The following is a 23,668-nucleotide window of genomic DNA, read 5'->3' as shown; positions in this document are numbered from 1 at the left end:
TAAATAGCAGAATAAATGAGGCAGAAGAACAGACAAGTGAGTTGGAAGACAGAATGGTGGAAATCACTGCTGTGGGACAGAATAAAGAAAATAGAATGAAAAGAAGTAAAGACAGTTTAAGAGATCTCTGGGACAACATCAAATGTACCAACAGTTGCAATATTGAGGTCCCAGAGGAGAAGACAGAGACAATGGTCCTGAGAAAATATTTGACAAGTTAATAGCTGAAAACTTCCCTAACATTGGAAAGGAAACAGGAACCCAAGTCCATAAAAACACAGAGAGTCCCATACAGGATTAACCCAAGGAGGAACACACCAAGACACATAATAACTGAACTGATAAAAGTTATAGATAAAGAGAAAATATTAAAAGCAACAAGGGAAAAGCAATAAATAACATACAAGGGAATCCCCAAAAGACTATCAGCTGATTTTTCAGTGAAAACACTACATGCCAGAAGGGAGTGGCATGATATATTTAAAGTGATGAAAGTGGAAAAACCTACAACCAAGAACACTCTACCCAGCAAGGGTCTCATTCAGATTTGACAGAGAAATCAAAAGCTCTACAGACAAGCAAAGTTAAAAGAATTCAGCACCACCAAAATCAATTTTACAACAAAAGCTACAGGAACTTCCCTAGGCAGAAAAGAAAAGCCCACTGGGAAAGCTCACTGGTGAAGGCAAACATAAAGTAAAGGTAGAAAATCATCCACACACAAATATGATATGAAGACAAGTAATCATAAGAGGAGATTACAAATGCAGGATATTTGTAATGCACTTAAAATTAAGAGACAAGCAACTTAAAACAATCATGTATATATAGAGAGACTGCTATATCAAAACCTCATAGTAACAACAAATCAAACTTCTATAATAGATATACACACCAAAAAGAAAAAGAAATCCAACAAACACTAAAGTTAGTCATCAAATCACAAGAGAAGAGAACAAAAAAGGAAAGGAAGAAAAAAGACAACATAAACAAATCAAAAACAATGAACAAAATGGAAATAAAAACATATGTATTGATAATTACCTCAAATGTAAACAGATTAAATGCTCCAACCAAAAGACATACACTGCCTGAATGGATAAATAACAAGACCCATATATATGTTGTCTACAACAGAGGCCCACTTCAGATCTAGGGACAAATACAGACTGAAAGTGAGGGGATGGCAAAAGGTGTTGCATGCAAATGGAAATCAAAAGAAAGATGGAGTAGCAATACTCACATCAGACAAAGTTAGACTTTAACATAAAGACTGCTACAAGAGACAAAGAAGGACACTACATAATGATCAAGGGATCATTGTAAGAAGAAGATATAACAATTTTAAATATATATTCACCTAACACAGGAGCACCTCAATACATAAGGCATATGCTAACAGCCATAAAATGAGAAATTGACAGTAACACAATAATAGTGGGAGACTTTAACACCCCAGTTTCCTCAATGGACAGATCATCCAGAAAGAAAATCAATAAGGAAACACAGGCCTTAAATGACACATTAAACCAGATGCACTTAATTGATATCTATAGAGCATTCCATCCAAAAACAGCAGAATACATTCTTTTCAAGTGCACATGGAACATTCTCCAGGATAGATCAAATACTGGGCCACAAAGCAAGACTTGGTAAAGTTAAGAAAATTGAAATCATGTCAAGCCTCTTTTCCAACCACAACACTATGAGATTAGAAATAAACTACAAGAAAATACTGCAGAAACCACAAATACATGGAGGCTAAACAATAGGCTACTAAACAACCATGGATTACTGAAGAAAAAAAGAAGAAATCAAAAAATACCTAGAGATAAGTGAAAACGAAGATGCAATGATCTAAAATATATTGGATGCAGCAAAAGCAGTTCTAAGAGGGAAGTTTATAGAGATACAAGCTTATCTCAGGAGAAATCTCAAACAACCAAACCTTACATTTAAAGCAACTAGAGGAAGAACAACAACAACAAAAAAACCCATAGTTAGTAGAGGAAAGAAATCAAAGAGATAAAAGCAGGAATAAATGAAATAGAGATGAAGAAAACAATAGAAAAGATCAATGAAACTAAAATGTGATTCTTTGAAAAGATAAATAAAATTGATAAACCTTTAGCCAGACTCATCAAGAAAAGAAGGGAGAGAGGCCAAATCAATAAAATTAGAAATGAAAAACAGAAGTTACAATGGACACCAAAGAAATACAAAGGACCGTAAGAGACTAGTACAAGTAATTATATGCCAAGAAAATGGAAACTTAGAAGAAATAGACACATTCTTAGAAAGGTGCAATCTTCCAAGACTGAACCCAGAACAAATAGAAAATATAAACATACCAATTACAACTACTGAAATTGAATCTGTGATTTAAAAACTCCTAACAGACAAAAGTCCAGGACCAGATGGTTTCACAGGCAAATTATATAAAACATTTATAGAAAAGTTAACACTATCCTTCTGAAACTGTTCCAAAAGACTGCAGAGGAAAGAACACTTCCAAACATTCTATGAGGCCACCATCACCCTGATACCAAAACCAGACAAAGATACCAATAAAAAAGAAAATTACCCGCCAATATCACTGATGAACTTAGACACAAAAATTCTTAAGAAAATATTAGTAAACTGAATCCAACAATACATTAAAAGGATCATAACCCATGATCAAATGGGATTTATCCCAGGGATTTTGAATACCTGCAAATCAATCACTGTGATACACCATATGAACAAATTGAAGAATAAAAACCATATGATCATCTCAATAGATGCAGAAAAAGCTTTAGACAAAATTCAACACCCAATTATGATAAAAACTCTCCAGAAAGTGGGCATAGAGGAAACATACCTCAACATAATAAAGGCCATATATGACAAACCTACAGCTAACATCATACTCAATGGTGAAAGCTGAAAGCATTTCCTCTAAGATCAGGAACAAGACAAGGATGTCCACTCTCATCAGTTTTTTTTTTTTTCAATATAGTTTTGGAAGTCCTAGCCATGGCAATCAGAGAAGAAAAAGAAAGAAAAGGAATCCAAATTGGAAAGGAAGAAGTAAAACAGTTACTGCAGATGACATGATATTATACAAAGAAAATACTAGATATGCTATCAGAAACCTATGAGAGCTCGTTAATGAATTCGGTGAAGTTGCAGGATACAGAATTAAAACACAGAAATCTGTTGAATTTTTATACACTAACAATGAAAAATCAGAAAGAGAAATTAAGGAAACAATCTCATTTACCATTGCATCAAAAGGAATAAAATACCTAGGCATAAAGCTATCTAAGGAGGCAAAGGACCTGTACTCTGAAAACTCTAAGATACTAAAGAAAGAAATCAAAGATGGCACAAACAGATGGAAATATATACCATGTTCTTGTATTAGAAGAATTTATATTTTCAAAATGACTGTACTACCCAAGGCAATCTACAGATTCAATGCAATCCCCATCAAATTACCAATGGCATTTTTCACAAAACTAGAACAAAAATTTTTTTTAATTTGTATGGAAACATAAAAGACCCCAAATAGTCAAACAAATCTTGAGAAAGAAAAATAGAGCTGGGGAAATCAGGCTTCCTGAATTCAGAGTATACTACAAAGCTATGGTAATCAAGACAGTATGGTACTGGCACAGAAACAGAAATTTAGATCAATGGAACAGGATAGAAAGCCCAGAAATAAACCCATGCACCTATGGTCAATTAATCTATGACAAACAAGGCAAGACTATACAACGGAGGAAAGACTGTCTCTTCAATAAATGGTGCTTGGAAAACTGGACAGCTACATGTAAAAAAAAATGAAATTAGGATATTCTTTAACTCCATACAGAAAAATAAACTCAAAATGGATTAAAGACCTCAATGTAACAACAGATACTATAAAACTCTTAGAGGAAAACATAGGCAGAACACTCTGACATAAATTGCAGCAATATCTTTTCTGAGCCGACTCTTAGAGTAATGGAAATAAAAACAAAAATAAACAGATGGGACCTAATTAAACTTAAAAGCTTTTGCACAGCAAAGGAAATCATAGACAAAATTAAAAGACAATCCAATAATGCTATTGCACACTTACAGAATAGTGTAAACATAACTTTTATTTGCACTGGAAACCAAAAAATGTGTGTGACTTGCTTTATTGCAATATTTGCTTTATTGCAGTATTCTGGAACTGAACCTGTAATGTCTCTGAAGTAGCCTGTATTTTATTCCCACCATACTTCTAGACCTGAAATCTCTCATTTGTAAAACAAGATGATTGCACTGGAAGATTTCAAGCACTGATCCTCAGTGCCAGCCCACACCATGTCACGTCTGGTCTACAGTAAAATGATGGGGCAGAGGTGGGCAGCAGGGGAGATGACATTGTTCATATGCATAAGTTTTAATAGTCTTACTTGGCAAAGTAAGCTTACATGTTCCAGGAACTGTGCTGGGTACTTTACCTCTGTAATCCCAACAGCAACCCTAAGAAGTAGGTATTATTACTATTATACCTCTTTACATGAAGAACCACAGTTTAGAGAAGTCCCCAAGGATATATAGCTACTAAGTGGCAGATTCAAACCCAGTCTATTAGTCTCCAAATCTCAGACTCAATCAAGTATGCAGCCAACTAGCTCCACTCTTTCTCCAGGACTTCTCAAATTTTCCATTAACTAGTCATAGATATTGCTTCTCCTTTTAACCTTAAATTCTGTGTCCTCCAAGTGTTGCTAAAATTTGTCCATATTCTTTCTCTCTCTCTCTCATATACAGACACACACACACACACACACACACACAACACACACCTTACTTCCCTTCCTAATTCTATCTACTGAAGTAAAAAGGACTTTTATTAACCTTGATTTTTTTGTTTTGTTATGTTTTATTTCTTTCAGTCTCCACAGGAATGTCTAGTTCCTGTTAAAGGTGGCTACCCAAGAGAATAGATACACTGACATCCTGTTTTAGGTGACATGAGGAGAATGAATAACAGTTAAATTGAGTAGGATACAGTGCTAGTGAATATAAGAGAACTGTTCTCTTGGGCCCTGGTCCACTATATCTGTCTATTATACCTGTTATTTTCAACGTAGAATTTCTCCAGAGAAGCTGCCAGTTGCCTAACACCTACCTCTTCATTCATAAATTTAAGATCACATTACACTGTAAACATTAGCAGGTCATATGTTACAGCATTCCTCAAAGGCTTTTTTTTTTCCCAATTTTTTCTTCCCTTGTAATGTTACTAATTCCATACAAGGCAATCTGATTAAATATTATTCATATTCTCTAGAATATTCACAATTATTTACATTTCTTTACTTAACAGGGGTAGTAATGATATAAAATTTTCAGCACAATTTTCTTTATGTCCAAAAGTAGCTAGCTTATTTGAAGCCAGATTTTATTGACCCTATATGAACTCATCACTCCAAATAACCAGCTTGAGGCTGCTGGCTAAATCCATAGTGTCTTTGAGATTCTTGCATAATTGACCTACTCTGTTCTGTTTACTTCCACATGTAAATATAAAGCTTTAAATCTCCTTTCTTTCTTCTCATTAAAGAACAAAGTTTGTATGGGTGAAGAAAGAGGTGAAAAAATTCAACACTAATGCCAAATCCAAGGAAGCCTTTAAGACATTTGTATATTTTTAAAATTGCTATTTGTGTCTAACAATTCTTATTTGCTTGCCAACTCTAAAAGGAGCACTAAGGAAGTTGATATTAATTAAATTTACTATTTAAATGTTCAACTGAAAAAGAAAATAGCTAGTTTTGTAGGTATCAACTATTTACACAATAAAGTTCTCTAAAAGATGTCCCTTATAGAAAAAGTATTTACAATGAAATATATTGCTTCATGACTTAAGGTTTTAGCTTATGACTTTTCCATAAAACATATTATAAAGCCCCCAGTATTCATCTTTCAGGGTTCTTAGAGATACAATAATCATTGGCTGACTATTTTTTAGGCTTTTTCTAACGAGGAAAAACTACAAATACCAAAAATTAAATTAATATTTAATTTCAAATTTTGAGACAGATTGAAATTTTAAAAATAAAGCCTGACCATGAAAGTAGAAATATATTTAATTTAACCAGTATACTCTTTACCAGTTTATTACTTAAAACTGTAAAAATCTTACTTAAAATTTAGTTGCTCTTCCCGAAGTCCAGTAAAAAAATATGCCTTTCAAGGTTTTTTTTGAATATTTCACTGAATTAATATCAAATAAATGGAATAATATACCAAGCTGTTAATAAACACTTCGACACAAATGTCAATAATAAATGCACAATCACGAAAGCCCAGAAAAACTATATCAATATCGTACAGATGTAAAACAAGTTTAAATAATTTTCCACATAATAAGTACAAAGTCCACATTTGTAGTGAACATCAGTATATTTCATTTTAGTGAAAATCAGAATGGATTTCGTTGAGATGTGGATAGACACTGAAGATAATTGTAAATAACTGTCCATGGTCAGTCTCATTTTAGAAAGTAAAGAGCCAAATGGCATTACATTTAAATTCATCATGAAATTTTCATAATGGAGTTAACTTTAAACACCTGGAGGCATCCTTGTATGATAAAAGAGAAATAGCCAGAGGGAAGAAAGAAAGGATAAAAAAATGGCCATTTCAATATCCAGCCCACATCTACTTGTAAGTAACATTACTGGAGTATTTTTTAGGAAGAAGATGTCAGATAATAATTTCTGCTTTTATTAATGAAAATCTCCACTTACCGTAGCTTCGTTGCAAACCGTGCACTTAACCACATGCTGGTGAAGCTTGCCATCCAAATTGATGAGAGATTGGCACACGCGGCAGTTTATTACTGGAATACCACTGGCATCTGGACTGACAATGGCTGTGTACGGAGGTGGGAGTTCCGCTAAAAAGATATTAGCCACTGAATCAGAGTCTCAGAGATATTACGGCTGGTTTGAGCAAATAAGCAATAGAAGTAAAGAAGGAAAACTATCAAAATTTCTCCTGTTCTTTATGTTTTTAAAGCTGGCCAACATAATATAGTTTCAGAGCAGAAACACATATAGAACTATATTGTGAAGCAGAATAATTCTTAGCTCCTCAAATCCAAATCACACCTGCCTAGTTTTACACATTTTATTAACCTATACTCAAACATTCACTCCATTTCTATGTGCAAATTCATAGAGTTTGTAATAGGAAGGTGATAATTTATGCCTAAAGTAAAAATCATACACTAATGATCTGACTCCCAAGAAATAGAAACAGTCAATGAGGACAAAGCTTTAAAATCACTTACATATATACATATACATAAATTGTGTAGTTGTCGTGCTCTGTTTATACTAGAACCAGTATAATAACTGCTGAGTATGACAAGAACAAAATAGGGTTTTGGTGGCAGTCAAGGAGAGACCAAAATGAACTCAGGAAAACTAAACATATCAACATGGAACATGTTCTAATTAGAATGGAATTATTCTAATTTCAGATGAAGAACAAGAATGAAGTAAATTTAACAATTTTTGTCTCAAACTTTCACCTAACATTAAAAATCTAGGAAATGTATCAAAGTATTTATGTATGGGTAAAAAATATATTGTCTGGGGGCTTTCCTGGTGGCGCAGTGGTTGAGAGTCTGCCTGCCGATGCAGGGGACACGGGTTCGTGCCCCAGGCTGGGAAGATCCCACATGCTGCGGAGTGGTTGGGCCTGTGAGCCATGGCCACTGAGCCTGTGGGTCCGGAGCCTGTGCTCCGCAACGGGAGAGACCACAACAGTGAGAGGCCTGCATACCACACACACACACACACACAATATATATATATATATATATATATATATATATATATATATATATATATATATAGTCTGGGATTTAATTTAAATACTCCAAGAAAAAAATGGGTTAATAGATGCAACAAGAGTAGCAAAATGTCTGTATTTATGAATATAAAGACACAGAAGGTCATTTTGCTCTTACTACTTTTGCACACACACACACACACACACACACTGCTTTTTGAGAGTCCTTAAGTCGACTGATTGGGTGATTGGGCAGAGGGTAGAAGCCCAATTTCAGAATTGTGTTCATCTACCAGAAGTATATATTTGTTACAAAAGTTAGAGAAAAAGAATCTAGATATACTATTCCAGAATGGGATTTCTAAAGGGGACTGCCTAGCCTCATTTTGTAGCTATCTTAATTACAGGAATAGGAGCCCCTTTCAAGGTAAGATTTTGTCATAGGCCATCTAGAAAAGGCTACACCTCAACACATGATTGAATCCCCACTAAAGAGAACTGATAGTTCAACGGGCTACTGTGACACTATAAAATACAATAACAATACCTAATCATGAAAAGAGCTATTTTTGAAATAGAGATTTTTCTATCCACTGGATTAGATTCTGAACTCTATGATAGTCTGAAATGAGTTAGAGCATAGCACATTATGGTATGTTTAAAATCCACATATTACCACCTGGCATCCTTGGGGTATATCATGTAGATTTTTTAGACTTGCAAAGAATTAGCAACAAGTGTTATCCATTCAAATATTCATAATAAACCAAATTTCTGCAGCAGCCAAGGCTCTGAAAGAGGCCACATTGAAATGACAATATGCACACATCCCTGGACGTCTTATACCAGAACACTGCCAAACACTGAATTTAAAAAGAAGCTATACGGCTTCCCTGGTGGTGCAGTGGTTGAGAGTCCGCCTGCCAATGCAGGAGACACGGGTTCGTGCCCCGGTCTGGGAAGATCCCACATGCCGCAGAGTGGCTGGGCCCATGAGCCATGGCCGCTGAGCCTGCACGTCCAGAGCCTGTGCTCCACAACGGGAGAGGCCACAACAGTGAGAGGCTCGCGTACCACAAAAAAAAAAAAAAAAAAAAAGTGAAAAGAAGCTATAGATGTCTAAATTATAAAAATAGTTTTATAATTTATAAAACTATAAATTAGGTACATGAAAAGCTGCTCAACATCACTAATTATTGAGAAATGCAAATCAAAACTACAATGAGGTATCACCTCACACCAGTTAGAATGGGCATCATCAGAAAATCTACAAACAACAAATGCTGGAGAGGGTGTGGAGAAAAGGGAACCCTCTTGCACTGTTGGTGGGAATGTAAATTGATACAGCCACTATGGAGAACAGTATGGAGGTTCCTTAAAAATCTAAAAATAGAATTACCATATAACCCAGCAATCCCACTACTGGACATATACCTAGAGAAAACCATAATTCAAAAAGACACATGCACACCAATGTTCAGTTGCAGTACTATTTACAATAGCCAGGTCATGGAAGCAACCTAAATGCCTGACAGACGAATGGATAAAGATGTGATACATATATACAATGGAATATTACTCAGCCATCAAAAGGAATGAAATTGGGTCATTTGTAGAGGCATGGGACGGCCATAGAGACTGTCATACAGAGTGAAGTAAGTCAGAAAGAGAAAAACAAATACCGTATATTAACGCATACATGTGGAATCTAGAAAAGTGGTACAGGTGAACCGGTTTGCAAGGCAGAAATAGAGACACAGATGTAGAGAACAAATGTATGGACACCAAGGGTGGTGGGGGTGGGATGAATTGGGAGACTGGGATTGACATATATACACTAATATGTATAAAACAGATAAGTAATAAGAACGTGGTGTATAAAAAATAATAAATAAAATTCAAAAAACAAACAAAAATAGTTTTAAATCCTTGAAAGAATTTAAGGTTGATGCAGAGTGACCTGTAATGTATTAACCAAGAAGAAAAAACAGGTTAAAGGATCAATATGTCAAAATACATTTGAGCCTGTGCAATTTGCAGATTACTTTATCAGATCTCGGTAAAGAAGGTATTGTTCTGGGAAGAAGCATACACACCTCACTAGAAATTCAAGACACACTGCCTGGTGTGTAATAATAAATCTTTTTTTAAAATAATTATTAGCAATAGCATTATTAATAAAAGTTTCTTCTTTTACCTTTTCCTTCAGTTATAAAGTAACATAAAGTAGGTCTCCTATTAATTCCATGTTTCCACCTTACATAGTGTGATAGAAAAGAAATGTAAAGACAAGATAATTTCACAAAGAAAACAAGGGCATTGAGGGTGAGGGGAAGAGGCCACACATTGCAGCTACATATAAGGATGATAAAACCCATTCACTCCAACTGGCAAAAGTTTTGCTCAGTGGAATCTCCTAAAGATTTTAATGGTTGATCTTATTTGGTTCTGAGACATTTGAAGTGTATCAAAGCCAACAAAACCCTGTGAACTTTTCCTCTAAGACTTGTACTATATAATTTTTAACCTGTACAAAAAGAAAAGCTTTCAATGACAAAAATATGCCAGAATCTTCTGGAGCCTTGGGAAGTGGAAGGAGGGGGAAAGAATGAGTGAGGATTAGAAGTCTAAAATGGGAGAGACTATAAGCTCCATGAGGCCAAGGTCATGTTTGGCTTGTTCAGGACTGATACAGCACTTGTTATAGTGCTTGTTCTATGACAGGTGCTCACTAAATATTTATTGAATGGATGATGGATGAATAAATGAATGAAAAACTGAATCACTGAAATTTATCAGGCTCATCTATTTCTCCTGGGAAAATGATACTAAGTATATTACCACTACTCTCCTTGAAGAGGAGCTGGGGTCCTAGCAGGGGAGTACAGCATGACTGAAAAAAAGGCTCTCTTCTATATACAGAATACCCTCTCCAAATCATGCACTGAGAGAGGGAAGTAGACAGGGGACACTGGCCTGACCCACCAGATAAGTACAAGCAATCCAAGAGATCAATAGAATGACAGATGTTGCAGCCTAACTGCTCCATTAAACAGTGCTTTCAGGCCTATAATTTCAACTTTCTGTCCATTAATTACTTTAGCACTAAACTGATTTAGAGATATTTCTTGTACTTTTATCCCAAGGAAACCTTGACCTACAACTCCATCTTCTCTTGTAAACGACTTGTAATTACAGAAATTTATTTCACTGTCAGTAAACCTGCAATAATTAGCAACTTAGCTTGTTCATTTTGTCTCTTTTCACTTTAAAACAGTCAACAGATCACCACTATTATACCTATTTTAAATTTCTGCCCTGGATAAAAGTCCACTGTAATCTCAGAACTTGGGATCATTGGATATTAAGAGTCACAAAAGTTCTTCATTTTGGAAGAGTCTTACTTGTTATTTAAACAATGATCATTTTCTCTATGGGGTTTGCCTAAGTGAAAAACCTTTTTTCTCCAAGTGAGCAGTATTTGTTAGACCAGTAGTTCTCAAACCTGAAAAACCCCCTCAAAGTTCCAGAATTATACAGTGTTAGAAATTCAAGCAATCTTAGTCTAGTATTTAGTCTAATTTCTTCATTTTATGGAAGACAAAACTGAAGACCAGAGATTCTGACTTCTTAGTAGACTTTTATACAGCACTTCAGCAAAGCCAAGAGCTGACTCTACTCCCAGAGGTCACTCCATAATGACAGCTGCCTCTCTTAATGAATAATGATTTAATATAGGGAAAAGATGTAAGGGCTAATGGGGATTCTGCACAAATACTTAGACAAGAATCAGATCTGAGTTAAAGGGGATTAGGAGGAGGAGAAAGAAGAGTCAGGGAAAATGAAAATTAGAACATAATATGAAGAAAGAATTAGTTCATGATAAAAAATTCACAGAAAAACTGAGACTCATAAAAGAGACAAGACAAAATAACATAGATCACAAGGCATACATAATGGTCTTCCTTAAAACACTCAAAAGGAACCATTGTTATTCTATAAACCCACAAGTGATCAAATTACACGTTCCCATCATAAACATCAACCTAATTTATCTATTTTATGCCCAAAAGCCCCTCTTTCCTGCTAATTCATCCTGGTGTAATAATCCATACTTCAGTTTTTACCAGATATACCCAGATATAGCATTTTAAAGGTTGCAAATGTTTTGCTGGATGGCTCTGATCTTTATTATCTCAGTTATTCCTTTATAAATCTCTGCAGTGATAATATTTTCCAGTTTAATTCGCTTACTTCACTAATACAGTCTTATATGCAGTCATTCTGGCCCTTGACAAAGATGTACCAAGGTTGAAAAATGACATCAGATTAAAATGAGAGATAATTTAGAACACTATGATTATAGGATGAGCAAGAAAAGTATAAAGGACCAGCCTGTGAGGAAATCTCTGGCTTTTTCTCCTCCACAGGATTTTTGTGGAGAGTATGGTTAGGGACAGGTTGCCCTTGGCTGCTATGGGATATCTACTTCCTGTGTAAAATCTCTCCAGTCCAGTTCAACACAGAGAAAGGGAAGACCACCTTCTGTTCCTCCCCTCTCTGAAACCAAAGAAATTAAACTATTCCAGGAGACTCTTGGATTCTTCTAGAACCATTATACCCTCATAAGGATCCATCTGGCTAAAGTCAGTTTGGAAGGTAAATGTGCCAGCTATTAGGCTACTGACTTTCAGCTCCAAATCCACCCTTCTATGCTTTGTCATGCTGGTGCTAAAACTCTCCAAACCACATTTTTTCTTTGCCAGCTGGCTGCAGGTTATGTTTTGTTAATAGGAGGTGATAAACAGAACCTGCAAGGTTGAAGGAGGAAGAAGGGACTTGTAGGCCTTTCTTCAGGTGTACAAAATCTTTCTCCAGGGCTCAGAGACATCACCACCAGTGGGCTGGTGCCTCTGAGAAGTCATGTTTCAGTTATGTTCCTCTAAATTACTAAATTTTAATAATTCCAATCTCTTCCCTTTGTTCTCACAGCCCTGCTTCCTGCATTTAATACCTATTTGATAAGTTAGAGTAATATTTTTACCTTTTAGTTACCTACTTAACAACTTTATACCAAATTAATTCTTTCTATTATATTATATTGTTTGGTTTCTATCTTCAGGTCCTAACTGTTATAAAGCTCATACCAGTTGTAATCTCAGGAAACAAACCCTCAAAAATGGGATTGGAGAAATGGGTTGGCCATGCCTTGGGCTTGAATGCAGTGCTGAGCTCCTTTACCAGTGAGGCATGGTATGGTAGTGATTGATGGCATGCAGTGGCATCCTGGTGAATCAGATTATCCCCTATAGATTATTGTGATATTTGAGGCTCCTTTACTTGACCATTATGGCAGTAATAATTACTGTGTGGATTGTGATATGGGGTAAAATGAGAAGTTCAGGTCTTTAAACTCTCAGCACAAGTCATGGTCAGAGAACTTCTATTGCAGCCCTAAAAATATTGCTTATTTCTAATTGTCACAGGGCTTATATTGCTGAAAATCGAACGCAAAATTTAATTGTATAGATAGCTAAATTATAAGGTCAGGGAAACCCACAGACTTACCAAGTCTGCCATGTGAAACTTAGGACACTGATTGCAAAGAAGTGGAACTCTGAAACTTGGAATGGGGCCATCTAGTTGTACCCAAACAGAGCTGAGGATCTTACACTCCTGAGTCACTCTGAGCCTCCCCTGTGAGTGGAACACAACATTTCTTCTTATGTCTGAGAATATGAGCCTCCTTTTAATGGAAAACTGTAATAACCTCACCTGAAGTAGTTGTCTTACAAGGAAATGACCATTTTCCTTAAGACCCATCATCAAACCCCTTGTTGCCTCAAGACCCATAATCTAGGATCAGATCTCAACAAGCTTTAGGAGGACAAGTACAAAATGTGACTCAGAAAGAAGCAACTAACACCTCAAGAGAATTGCAATGTTTTGATAATATATATTGTCAGAAATCTGGAGAATATGTGTGGGAGTGAATCCTATGGGGGTTAAAGCAAAGAGGATGGAATATAACACTGAGTTGAGCCAAATTTAATAATCCAGGTATACTTGACAAATGTTCTGGTTTCAATGTTTGTTTTAAATCTGGAAGTGGCTCTGTCAGTTTACTTGTTGGTTTGATGAGACTTGGCCTAGCATGATGCAGAAGAAGCAATCAAAGGTTTAAGGAGTCAGGAATGTTAGAGTGAGTTTATCATATGAAATCTGCATCCCACACCCCACTACATCACCTGAGAGGACCCAGAGGATATGCCTTTAACTAAGGCATTGATTTATACATTATTTAGGGGAACACAAGCATTCTGCTGTGGTGACTCTCCTACATAGGCCAGGCATTACAGTGCAGGATGACTCCAGTTGAGATCATGGAATCCCAGAGTAACAGAGGCCAAATGGAAGCACTTAAAAGTCAAAGACAAAGTGGGTACATTTAATGTACTGGGAAATAGTGGATATTAGAAAATGTTGATCCATAAGGACCTTTGGCAGTGGCTCATTGAAATAAGCCTAAGAATGAAATGGATGGGTAACCTACACAAATGTTACTTGGTTATATATAATAGAAAAATCTAGGTCTTAAAACCAGCGACCTGACTTGAGTAGCCACAGTGATGAGTCCTAGTTTTTCAACCAGTTTCCAACAAAGCCAATTCACAGACCCAGAGCATCTTTACTGAGGGTTTGTTGATGCCTCTGACAAATGATTCAGCAACACTACTATAAGTATATATTATAAATCTCCAAGTTTCCCCCAAAGACCTGAGATCATTTACTACAGTGACTATTCACTGGGGAAAATGAAAATACCCAGATATTTCAGGTATTGCTAGAAACTGGCTCGTAAATGGTGCTAATTCCTCAAGACTCAAAACTCCAATGTGGGCAACCTGTCAGAGAGGTTATAGATGGCCATCAGGTTACAGATGGAGTCTTGCCCCAGATCCACCCATAGTGGTCCCAGTAAATCTGGGTACCCATGCTGAAGTTATTTTCCCAGTTTCTGAATATATTATTGGAACAGACATTCTTGTCAACCAACAAATACCTAAATTGGTTCCCTGGCCCACAGATTAAGGTAGGAAGGGTCACACAGAGGGCCCCTGGATCTTCTACCAAGAGCAGCTCCACATTCCCTGGAAGGACTACAGAGGCAGTGCTACTATGAAAGACGTAGGGGTGGTAATAACTCACTCATTTTCTAAGTTTGACTGCTGCTCCAGGGCAATTCTAGTTTTGTAACTGAGGAGATGTGATATAACACCCTCTATGAGCTCTGATGCTAAAGGAAGTCAAGAGGCCTTCAGCTATAGTCAGGCAAAAAGCAGCAGCCCGCCAAGGCCCTCTATGGTGGATTTCCAAGAGTTAGTTAGCACTCAGTCACAAGTACTTAGCATCTGTTCTGTACCAGGTGCTGTACTGGATGTATGTCAGGGATACTATGGAGAAGGAGGCATACCCCAGGGCTCAAAGAGCTCACATTCTTAACATGTAGAAAGACAGTAAAACTACAAGTACAACTTGGTGTGGTAAGTGCTCTAACAAGGATATGCACGCACGGGACTTTGGGAGTATAAAAGAGGGGCATGTAAACCTGACTAAGGTGCAGTGTGTCAGGAGCGAGGAGTAGGGGAGGGAAGAGAAGAGTCACTCTAGCACAATTTAGCATTCAAGTACTGCAATCTCTCTCTATAGTTTAACCATTAACTCCTTTCTCCAAACTGCAGCTCTAGAAAACAGCTACACCTTATTAAGTTTGGTCATGAAATCAGCTTGGCACCAATACCAATCTACATCCTAGTGCCTCTAGTATTGCTTGTAGGAGTTTATGTGGGTCCATGGTAGGCCCCAAGGCAACAACAAACTGGGTATTCTTATACAGCTGGTGATGATGAGTACTGAATTTCACTATGGGTAGTTTATCTGCTATTTTTCCCTCCCTTAGTGGTCTTAGGCATTTGGGTTGTATCAAAATGCTGCCATATAACTGGAGATACTGGCAAGAAATGCCCAGTGATCTGCCAGTGACAAATTCCCAGATGACAAAAACTTCTGCTCTGTCTTTTCTGTTTCTCACTAGGCAATATTTTTACCTCATTCTAGTGCATTTCATTTGTGGTACTAGTACTTCCTTCCAGTATTGGCAGTTAATAAGTTACATATTCTCTCATTTTATCAACTACTGTGTTTATTTTTATTGAAAAAAATACAATTTTTTCTGACACGATTTATGTGAAATCATATTGTTTGTATATGCATGGCTCCATTCTTAATTTTTTATTTACAATATTGCTTCCAAGAAAGCATGTGTTTCAAGAAAAATATAGAGATACTAATTTTTAGTACAGAAAAGCAAATTGTTTTCAAGGCAAAAAATGTACCTGCCTAGAAATTTAGAAACTCCTCCCATAGCCAGAGGAGGTAACAGATTCCCACCCTGTCACTCTTCCTAGACAGCTCATTTTCACTCTTACAGACTTTCTTTTTCTAAGAGAAGGCAAGACACTCCTTTGCATATACCTAGGTATACACACTAAATGATAACTTGCAGGATACAAGTATTCATGAATCACAGTTATAAAATATACTTAAATATAACTGAACCCAAAATTTGTTTTAAGACATTTTAGATGAGAAAATATGAGGGGGAAATTACCTCAGTATATGGGGAAGGGAAAAAGTTCAACTGGATTTGCAGTGTTTTATTTGCTTCAATATATGAAACAGTGTGGCATAATGTTAAGGTCTGATAGAATTAGGTGATGATATATGAATGATTATATTATACTCAGTATTTTTCTATCTTGAAATATTTCACTCATTTTTAAAAAAAAAATGACCTAGGGATTAATAGATTATAGATAAAAGTCACTAGTTTAGTAATTGTAGAATTTGGGACATATTCACCATAAATCTAAGCAAAATCAGATACAATATATGGAATGAACTGAACCTCTTAGAAACAATATTTATTTTTTAAGCATATTTAGTGAATAAATCCCTTAAATTCTAGTGCTCAGATATTTCTACCACATGGGTCAATTAAATTTTATTTTAAAATATAGTGATTAATAAAAAAAATCCAGAAGTTAATCCATTAAGAGGAGAATTCCTCATTGTAGCCAGCATGAAGTATAGTGATGGAGATCCTTCCTTTGCTATGTGGACATTTCTAATGAAACAAATGGATTCACCTATATGCTCTGCTGGATCACTTCCATCTTTTGTTCTCATGTTCTTCTGTAAACCTGTAAAACCTTCACTCTCTAAGTGACTTCAAAATCACCATTATGGCATCCTTCTTTGTTTTCTCACTCATTCATTCATATGACTGATCTTTTTTGAGTACCTAGAAATATAAGATCAAGTGCAAGAGACTATGTAGGACTCACAGATAAAAGATACAAGAATCCTGTCTCCCTCCTTGTCTTCCTTGATAAGGTCATGTACACAAATAAGTATTAAAATATATAGTAGAAATGTTGATAGATATTGCTTTGGGAACATATATCGTCCAGTAACAGAGATTAGAAAGGATTACATGGAAAGAAAGGACTTTGATGAATGGATAGAATTTGAATGTTTCAGTTTCCAAAATCCCTTTCCTACTTATCTACCCATAGGAAGCACAAAGTAAATACTCATCTAGAGAAGAACAGAAGTGCCTAATAAATGATACCGGTATGAGGCAATGAGCATGGTCTTAGGAAAAAGCAGATACACATAGTGATACATTTCCCGTATCAAAACAGGATTCTTCCTATTAAGATCTTGACAAGTGGGAGTAATGGACCAAATCAAACACACACAATGAAATATAAGGTTCCACTGCAAAGACCTGTATAGAGATGTGGGGACATAGTCTAAAAAATAGCATTTGTTACATTGTTCAGGGTCCTAGTCAAGGATAAACTCTACAAGGATCAATAATATAATGTGGCCAAAGTGCTTTCTGATACATTAAATTTTTATTAGTAACATATTTCCATGGTTCAAAAATCAATATTAATGTAAAAAATATGCTTAGAATTGTTACTCCAATTTCTGTGCCAATCTACCTTGTCCCACTTCAGAGATTTCCACTTAAATTACTATTTTTAATCCTTTCAGTGTTTCTTTAGCCTAGTACAGGTAATATATACCTGTAATATGTAATACACATATTCTCTTTTCTCCATCTTTCGTACCAAAAAAGGGAATATGCCTTCCTCATTCTTCATCTTGCTTTTTTCACTTTATTTTATATCTTGGCAACCTTCCCACAATGGTACGTAGAGTTTCCTCATTTCTTTTCCAGCTGCACAGTGTTCCAGTTTGTGGGTATATCATAGCTTATTGTGGTGGTTTTAAAATATTAAATTTTAAAATGCAAATTCTTTGATACTCATCCCATTAGAATTGAAGTCTATATTCCTTCACCTTATGTGCAGGTGGTTTATAACTGCTTTGACCAATAGAGCATGGCAGAAGTGACACCATATTTGACTTCTGAGACTAGGTCATAAAAGACCATATGGCTTTCACTTAGGTCATCTTGTGTTCAGGCATGTCTGATAGTTTTAATAATAACCTATGTCCTCATTAGGGGCTGGCAGTAAATATAAATACTTTTGTTGAGCAAGGCAAAGCATTCTATATAGAGAACCAGAACAGGATCCCTGAATTCTGTAAACTTGGAAAATGGTTTTCTTATAAATAACTTTGTATTAATTGGCAGAATCCATACAGCTCAGTAGAAATCAATGTTTATTTGGGAAATTCCTATGGTCTAAGATTAATAACAACTCAGGCGTCTGTGAAAGTCTTCTACTTTAAATCTTCTCACTATCCCTTCTATGTATTGCTGTTCCTCTGGCTGGTGAATCTTAGCACTTTAATCTCTGAAACTTTAAAACTTCACATGTTCAAATGATGAACTATTAGAGGCTTTCTTGTATACTGGTTTTAAATCCATATTATGGATCTGCGAAGCTTAACTATCTCAACTTGACAAAGCATAGGAGGAAAAAATATTTTGCCTTTGCCTTTAGAAATACATGCTTTGAATAGAATGCCCTGACTGGTCATGTGGCACATACAAATACTTCCTATGGAAGAAAAAAATATTGCACGCTAGTTGGTCTTCTGATGCTTAAAAGAGCCATGTAACACTCCTTAATGTTCAATAATACTGTCTTTACAATTTTCAAAAGGGTACTGGAAGAAATAGAAACTTAAGTAAAAAAGGGACAGCGGAAGTAAAAGAATGAGGTAAAAAAAGATAATCATCATCTATATTTTAAAGTCACAGATATATTCTCTTAGATGTATCCAGATTCCTTACCAAGAACAACTGTGTTATGGAATATAAAAGCAAAAGGGAACATACTACACCACTCCTTCTCAGGTGGAAAACTGAGGCCCAGAGATGTAAAGTAACTACTCTAAGGTCAACAGCTAGTAACTGGCAGAAAGAATTCAAGTGTCAGGTCCCCTAGGCCAAACTACACCTGGTGGCAGATCATTTCTGAGACTATACAGGGATTTAGTTATATAATGCTTGAGAAACTTACCTGAAGACCAGGAAGAGGAGATACACTTTCCACTTCTTTTTCACATATTTATTTTTATTCTTACAAAGAAAAAGAAGTTCACTTTATAACAGCAACCAGGAAAAGGAAAAAAAATCTAGAAAAGTGCCAAAGCAACACAAACTCTGATGCACTCCCTACTCAATCCACCAAAAAAAAGTATGGAAGTTCTCTTGAAAGAATAATAGCAGGCAGAATGTGTTCCCTTTTAAGAACTATTAAAGTGTTGTCATTCTCAGGTTATGCAATATCTCTTCATCCTTATAAAAATGGAACTCATAACAGCTGAGTGTAAAGCTGTACTCAGGGTTGTCTGTTTTTCCTCAAAGTGGAAGGATTAGCATTTCCATTGATCACTTTGCAGATAGTAGCTTACTGCCTTCAACTTTCCTCTCTAACATCTGAGCTATCTAGCTCACATCTGTATGCATCTGGCAAATCTTGCAAGATGTTTACAGAATGCTCTGTCCTAGAAGTCTGACATTCCTGAAAAGAGTTTGAAGAATCCTTGGAAATAAATGAGAAGCCAAAAGCATCATCTCCCACTACAGTGAAGTATTACCATACATATAATAAATAATTGTTGAATGAAATGTACTCTTCAGGCCTGATCTCTCCCCAGACTCCAGACTTGTACATCCAATTGCATACTGGACATTTCCAATTGAATGATGACTAGAGGTATTTCAAACTCCACTTCTCAAAACAAAATATTTATTTCCACTGTCCTTCTCCTCACCACCACCCCCAACACACAGCCAACTCCTTCTGTTTGCCCATTTTAGAAAAAAGTGCAATTTTTTACCTAGCTGTTTAGGTCATTTTTGAGATTTGTGATTCCTTTCTTTCCACTGATTCAATCCATCAGCAAGTCCTTCTGCTCTATGCATAAAATATGTCCTGAATCTAACCATATTTCACTGCTTCCATCACCTCTACCCTGGTTCAGAACAGCATTACCTCTTGCCTATTCCACTGTAACAGCCTCCTGATTAGTTTCATGTCTTATTAACCTCTTATCATTTTTCACCCAATAATTCATTCTCCAAACACCAACCAGGATGATCTACTTAAATGTAAAACATTTAATATCTCATGTCTCTCGTCTGCTCCAAGCCCTTCATGGCCTCCCATTATCCTCCACACACAATCCCATTTCTGAGGGTGGCCTACAAAGCTGCCATAAAACTTGTCACCTGCCATCTGCCTCTACAAGGATGAAGTACTAGCCACTGCAGTTGCTGACCTTCAACACACCCTGAAAGGAGTTCACGACAGAGATCAGGAAGGAGGCACTATGTTCCCCAGGAAAAACTGGCAGAACAGGCCTTCAGAGAGTTAGGTATCTTTCAGGGGAAGATATAATGAGCCCAATTTCTTGCATCTTCTCACATCTAGAAAAGCACTAAAATCATTAAAGGAGACATCTGCTTCTCATGACTAGCAGCAACCTTCTGCCAAAATGTGTGCTTAATTGCATGTATACCCCTTTCACTAAAATCACATATATACTGACTTCCCACCTTACCTCTTTGGAACAGTTCCTCAGAGGTATCTGAGGGGCTGTCTCCCAGCCTATATTTCTCATTTTGCCCCAAATAAAACTTAACTCATAACTCTCACATTGTGCATTTTTTCAGTTGACAAAGCTCTCCTGGACTTCCTAGTCTAGTCCTCTAACTTCTTCTACCACACTCCCCTAAGTCACTACACTCTAAACAACTGTCCTCCTTGTTTTATAACAGCATGTTTTGTGCCTGTTGTTCCAGCTACCTGACACACTCCTCTCCTAAATCTTCCAACAGCTGATTCCAACTCATTTTTTGCGTCTCTGAGTAATTGTCATCTTTGAGATATCTTTCCTGAACACACTACCTGAAATACTCCCCGCACCACCATTTACTCTGTCCTCATGCCCTGCTTTGTTCTCTTCACTCTCTAGAGTTATAATCCTTACCAAATGTATCTCTCACTGAAATGTAAGCTCCCTAGCATCTGGAACAGTATAAGAGGTGTTCAAATATTTGAAATGATAACTGACTGAATGAAACATTTCTTGATTAATGTTTTAAAGATGTTTGGTAGAGCCAGGAGGAAATGTGGGCATTATAAAATAGAATAAAAGAATCATAGAGCTTGATGCCTGCTGAATAACAGAAAAGGATTATAATAAGAAATGGGCTTGCCATAATATTGGAAAACTGGAAGCAGATATACTTCAGCAACGTGTGGGCTCTATTTTCCCTTCATAAGGATGTGGTCTCACTGAAGGAGATTTTGATTCAAGAACAATTTTGTACAAGGATCTACTGTACAGCACAGGGAACTATATTCAATACCTTGTAATAAACTATAATGGAGAAGAATCTTAAAAAGACTATATATATATAGTATAACTGAATCACTTGGCTGTACACCTGAAACAACATTGTAAATCATTTGTACTTCAGTAAAAAACAAACAAACAAACATTTTGAAAAAAACTCCCTTAAATGGAGCATCAGCTTTAGCACACAGCACAATATCAAGCTTCCCTACTTTCTCAGTATCACAGCAGGTCCACACCCATATTGGGACCTTCACGGAGCTTCCGGCAGCTGCTCCCAAATATGCTGCATCGGGGGCTTCCCTGGTGACGCAGTGGTTGAGAGTCCGCCTGCCGATGCAGGGGACACGGGTTCGTGCCCCGGTCCAGGAAGGTCCCACATGCCACGGAGTGGCTGGGCCTGTGAGCCATGGCCGCTGAGCCTGCGTGTCCAGAGCCTATGCTCCAAAAATGGGAGAGGCCACAACAGTGAGAGGCCCATGTACCGCAAAAAAAAAAAAAAAAAAATGCTGCATCTATTTCCATTCATTGTGACAAACTGGTTTCTAGTGGGTTTCAGAAACCTTGGCAAATATTGATAAAATGAGAATTTAATTTAATCTTATAGTTGGTTGTGCTTATAGTGTGGGGCCCTGGGTCTACATCATTTCTCCTTGTCGGTCCACAGCCAACCTTAAACTCTGCAAGGATGTAAGGAGGTTCCGAAATTTAAAAGACTGCCCAAATAGATTCAAGGACTCTAACTCAGTGTAATGGACTGAATGCTGTGTCCCCTCAAAATTCATATGTTGAATCCTAACACCCCAATGTGATGGTATTAGGAGGTGGGATCTTTGGGAGGTGATTAGGTCATGAGAGTGGAGACCTCATGAATGACACTAGTGTTCTTATGGAAAGAACCCAAAAGAGCTCTCTTGCCCTCCTTCTGCCACATTAGGATACAAGGAGAGGCTGGGGGTCTGCAACCCACGAGTTCTCACTAGACACCAAATCTGCTGGCACCTCCATCCTGGATGTCCCAGACTCCAGAACTGTGAGAAATAAACGTTTGCTGTTTAAGCCACCCAGTCCATGGTATTCTGTTATAACAGCCTGAACCAAGACACTCTACTGCCTAGTAAAACTCTAGTCTAGTGTAGAACATAGTTCCAAGTGAAATAAATCTTTGCCTCTCTTTAAAGTAAGGCACCATTTTTAACTTTAGATTTCTTCAGGTAGAGGATCAGTAAAAATATACTTTATTTATTGTACAATTTCTAAGTAAGAAGTCCAAAAGTTCATATTAAATAACTTATCTCTCAAACCAGGAGCCAATTTATTTTTTAATCACTGAAAACATTTCCTCAAGCAACTTCGAATTTACACACTTTTTAAAGTGAAACAAGGTGAAAAGGAAATGACAATGCCTTCTAAAATGCAATTATGTTTCATAGGAAATCTAAGTGTGTTTCAGAATAAAGGAATATTAACCTCTTCGTTGAAGTTAAGTTGCTTTGAGGTAATTTTACAATTAAAATAAATGCACATTAAAGTATTACATTAGATGGAAATGAACAGTTCTTCAATTCTTTAAAAAGGATTTGAATATAAATGTATCTTTTTTTAAATTTTACTTTATTTATTTTTTTATACAGCAGGTTCGTATTAGTTATCCATTTTATACATATTAGTGTATATATGTCAATCCCACTCTCCCAATTCATCACACCAAAACCCCCACCCCCACCCCCCCTGCTGCTTCTAAACAAACTCTCACTAAGGTCACTAATAACTTCCATGGCACTAAGTTCAAATGACATTTTTTTAGACCTAATCTATTTGCTTTTTCTTGTAGCTTTTGACATGTTTGACCACCCCTTTCTTGAAGTGTTTTCTTCCCCTTGATTCAGTGATCTTACAGTGCCCTGGCTTTCATCCTACCTCACTGGAA

General features: G+C 36.5%; 1 protein-coding gene across 1 annotated transcript in view; it reads right to left on the bottom strand.

The window, feature by feature from the left end:
• The window catches only part of PIP4P2 (phosphatidylinositol-4,5-bisphosphate 4-phosphatase 2), an 82,864-nt gene that overhangs the window by 53,619 nt on the left and 5,577 nt on the right, over positions 1–23,668 (bottom strand). The window contains exon 2 of the mRNA XM_082601151.1: positions 6,777–6,925. Within this exon, the coding sequence (XP_082457277.1) occupies positions 6,777–6,925 (149 nt within the window). The remainder of the gene's footprint in view (positions 1–6,776; positions 6,926–23,668) is intronic.

The sequence above is a fragment of the Mesoplodon mirus genome (genome assembly GCF_964341445.2).
Source record: "Mesoplodon mirus genome assembly, chromosome: 16".
Lineage (NCBI taxonomy): Eukaryota > Metazoa > Chordata > Mammalia > Artiodactyla > Ziphiidae > Mesoplodon > Mesoplodon mirus.
The sequence above is the reverse complement of the archived record's forward strand: the minus strand, read 5'-3'. Positions and strand labels throughout refer to the sequence as shown.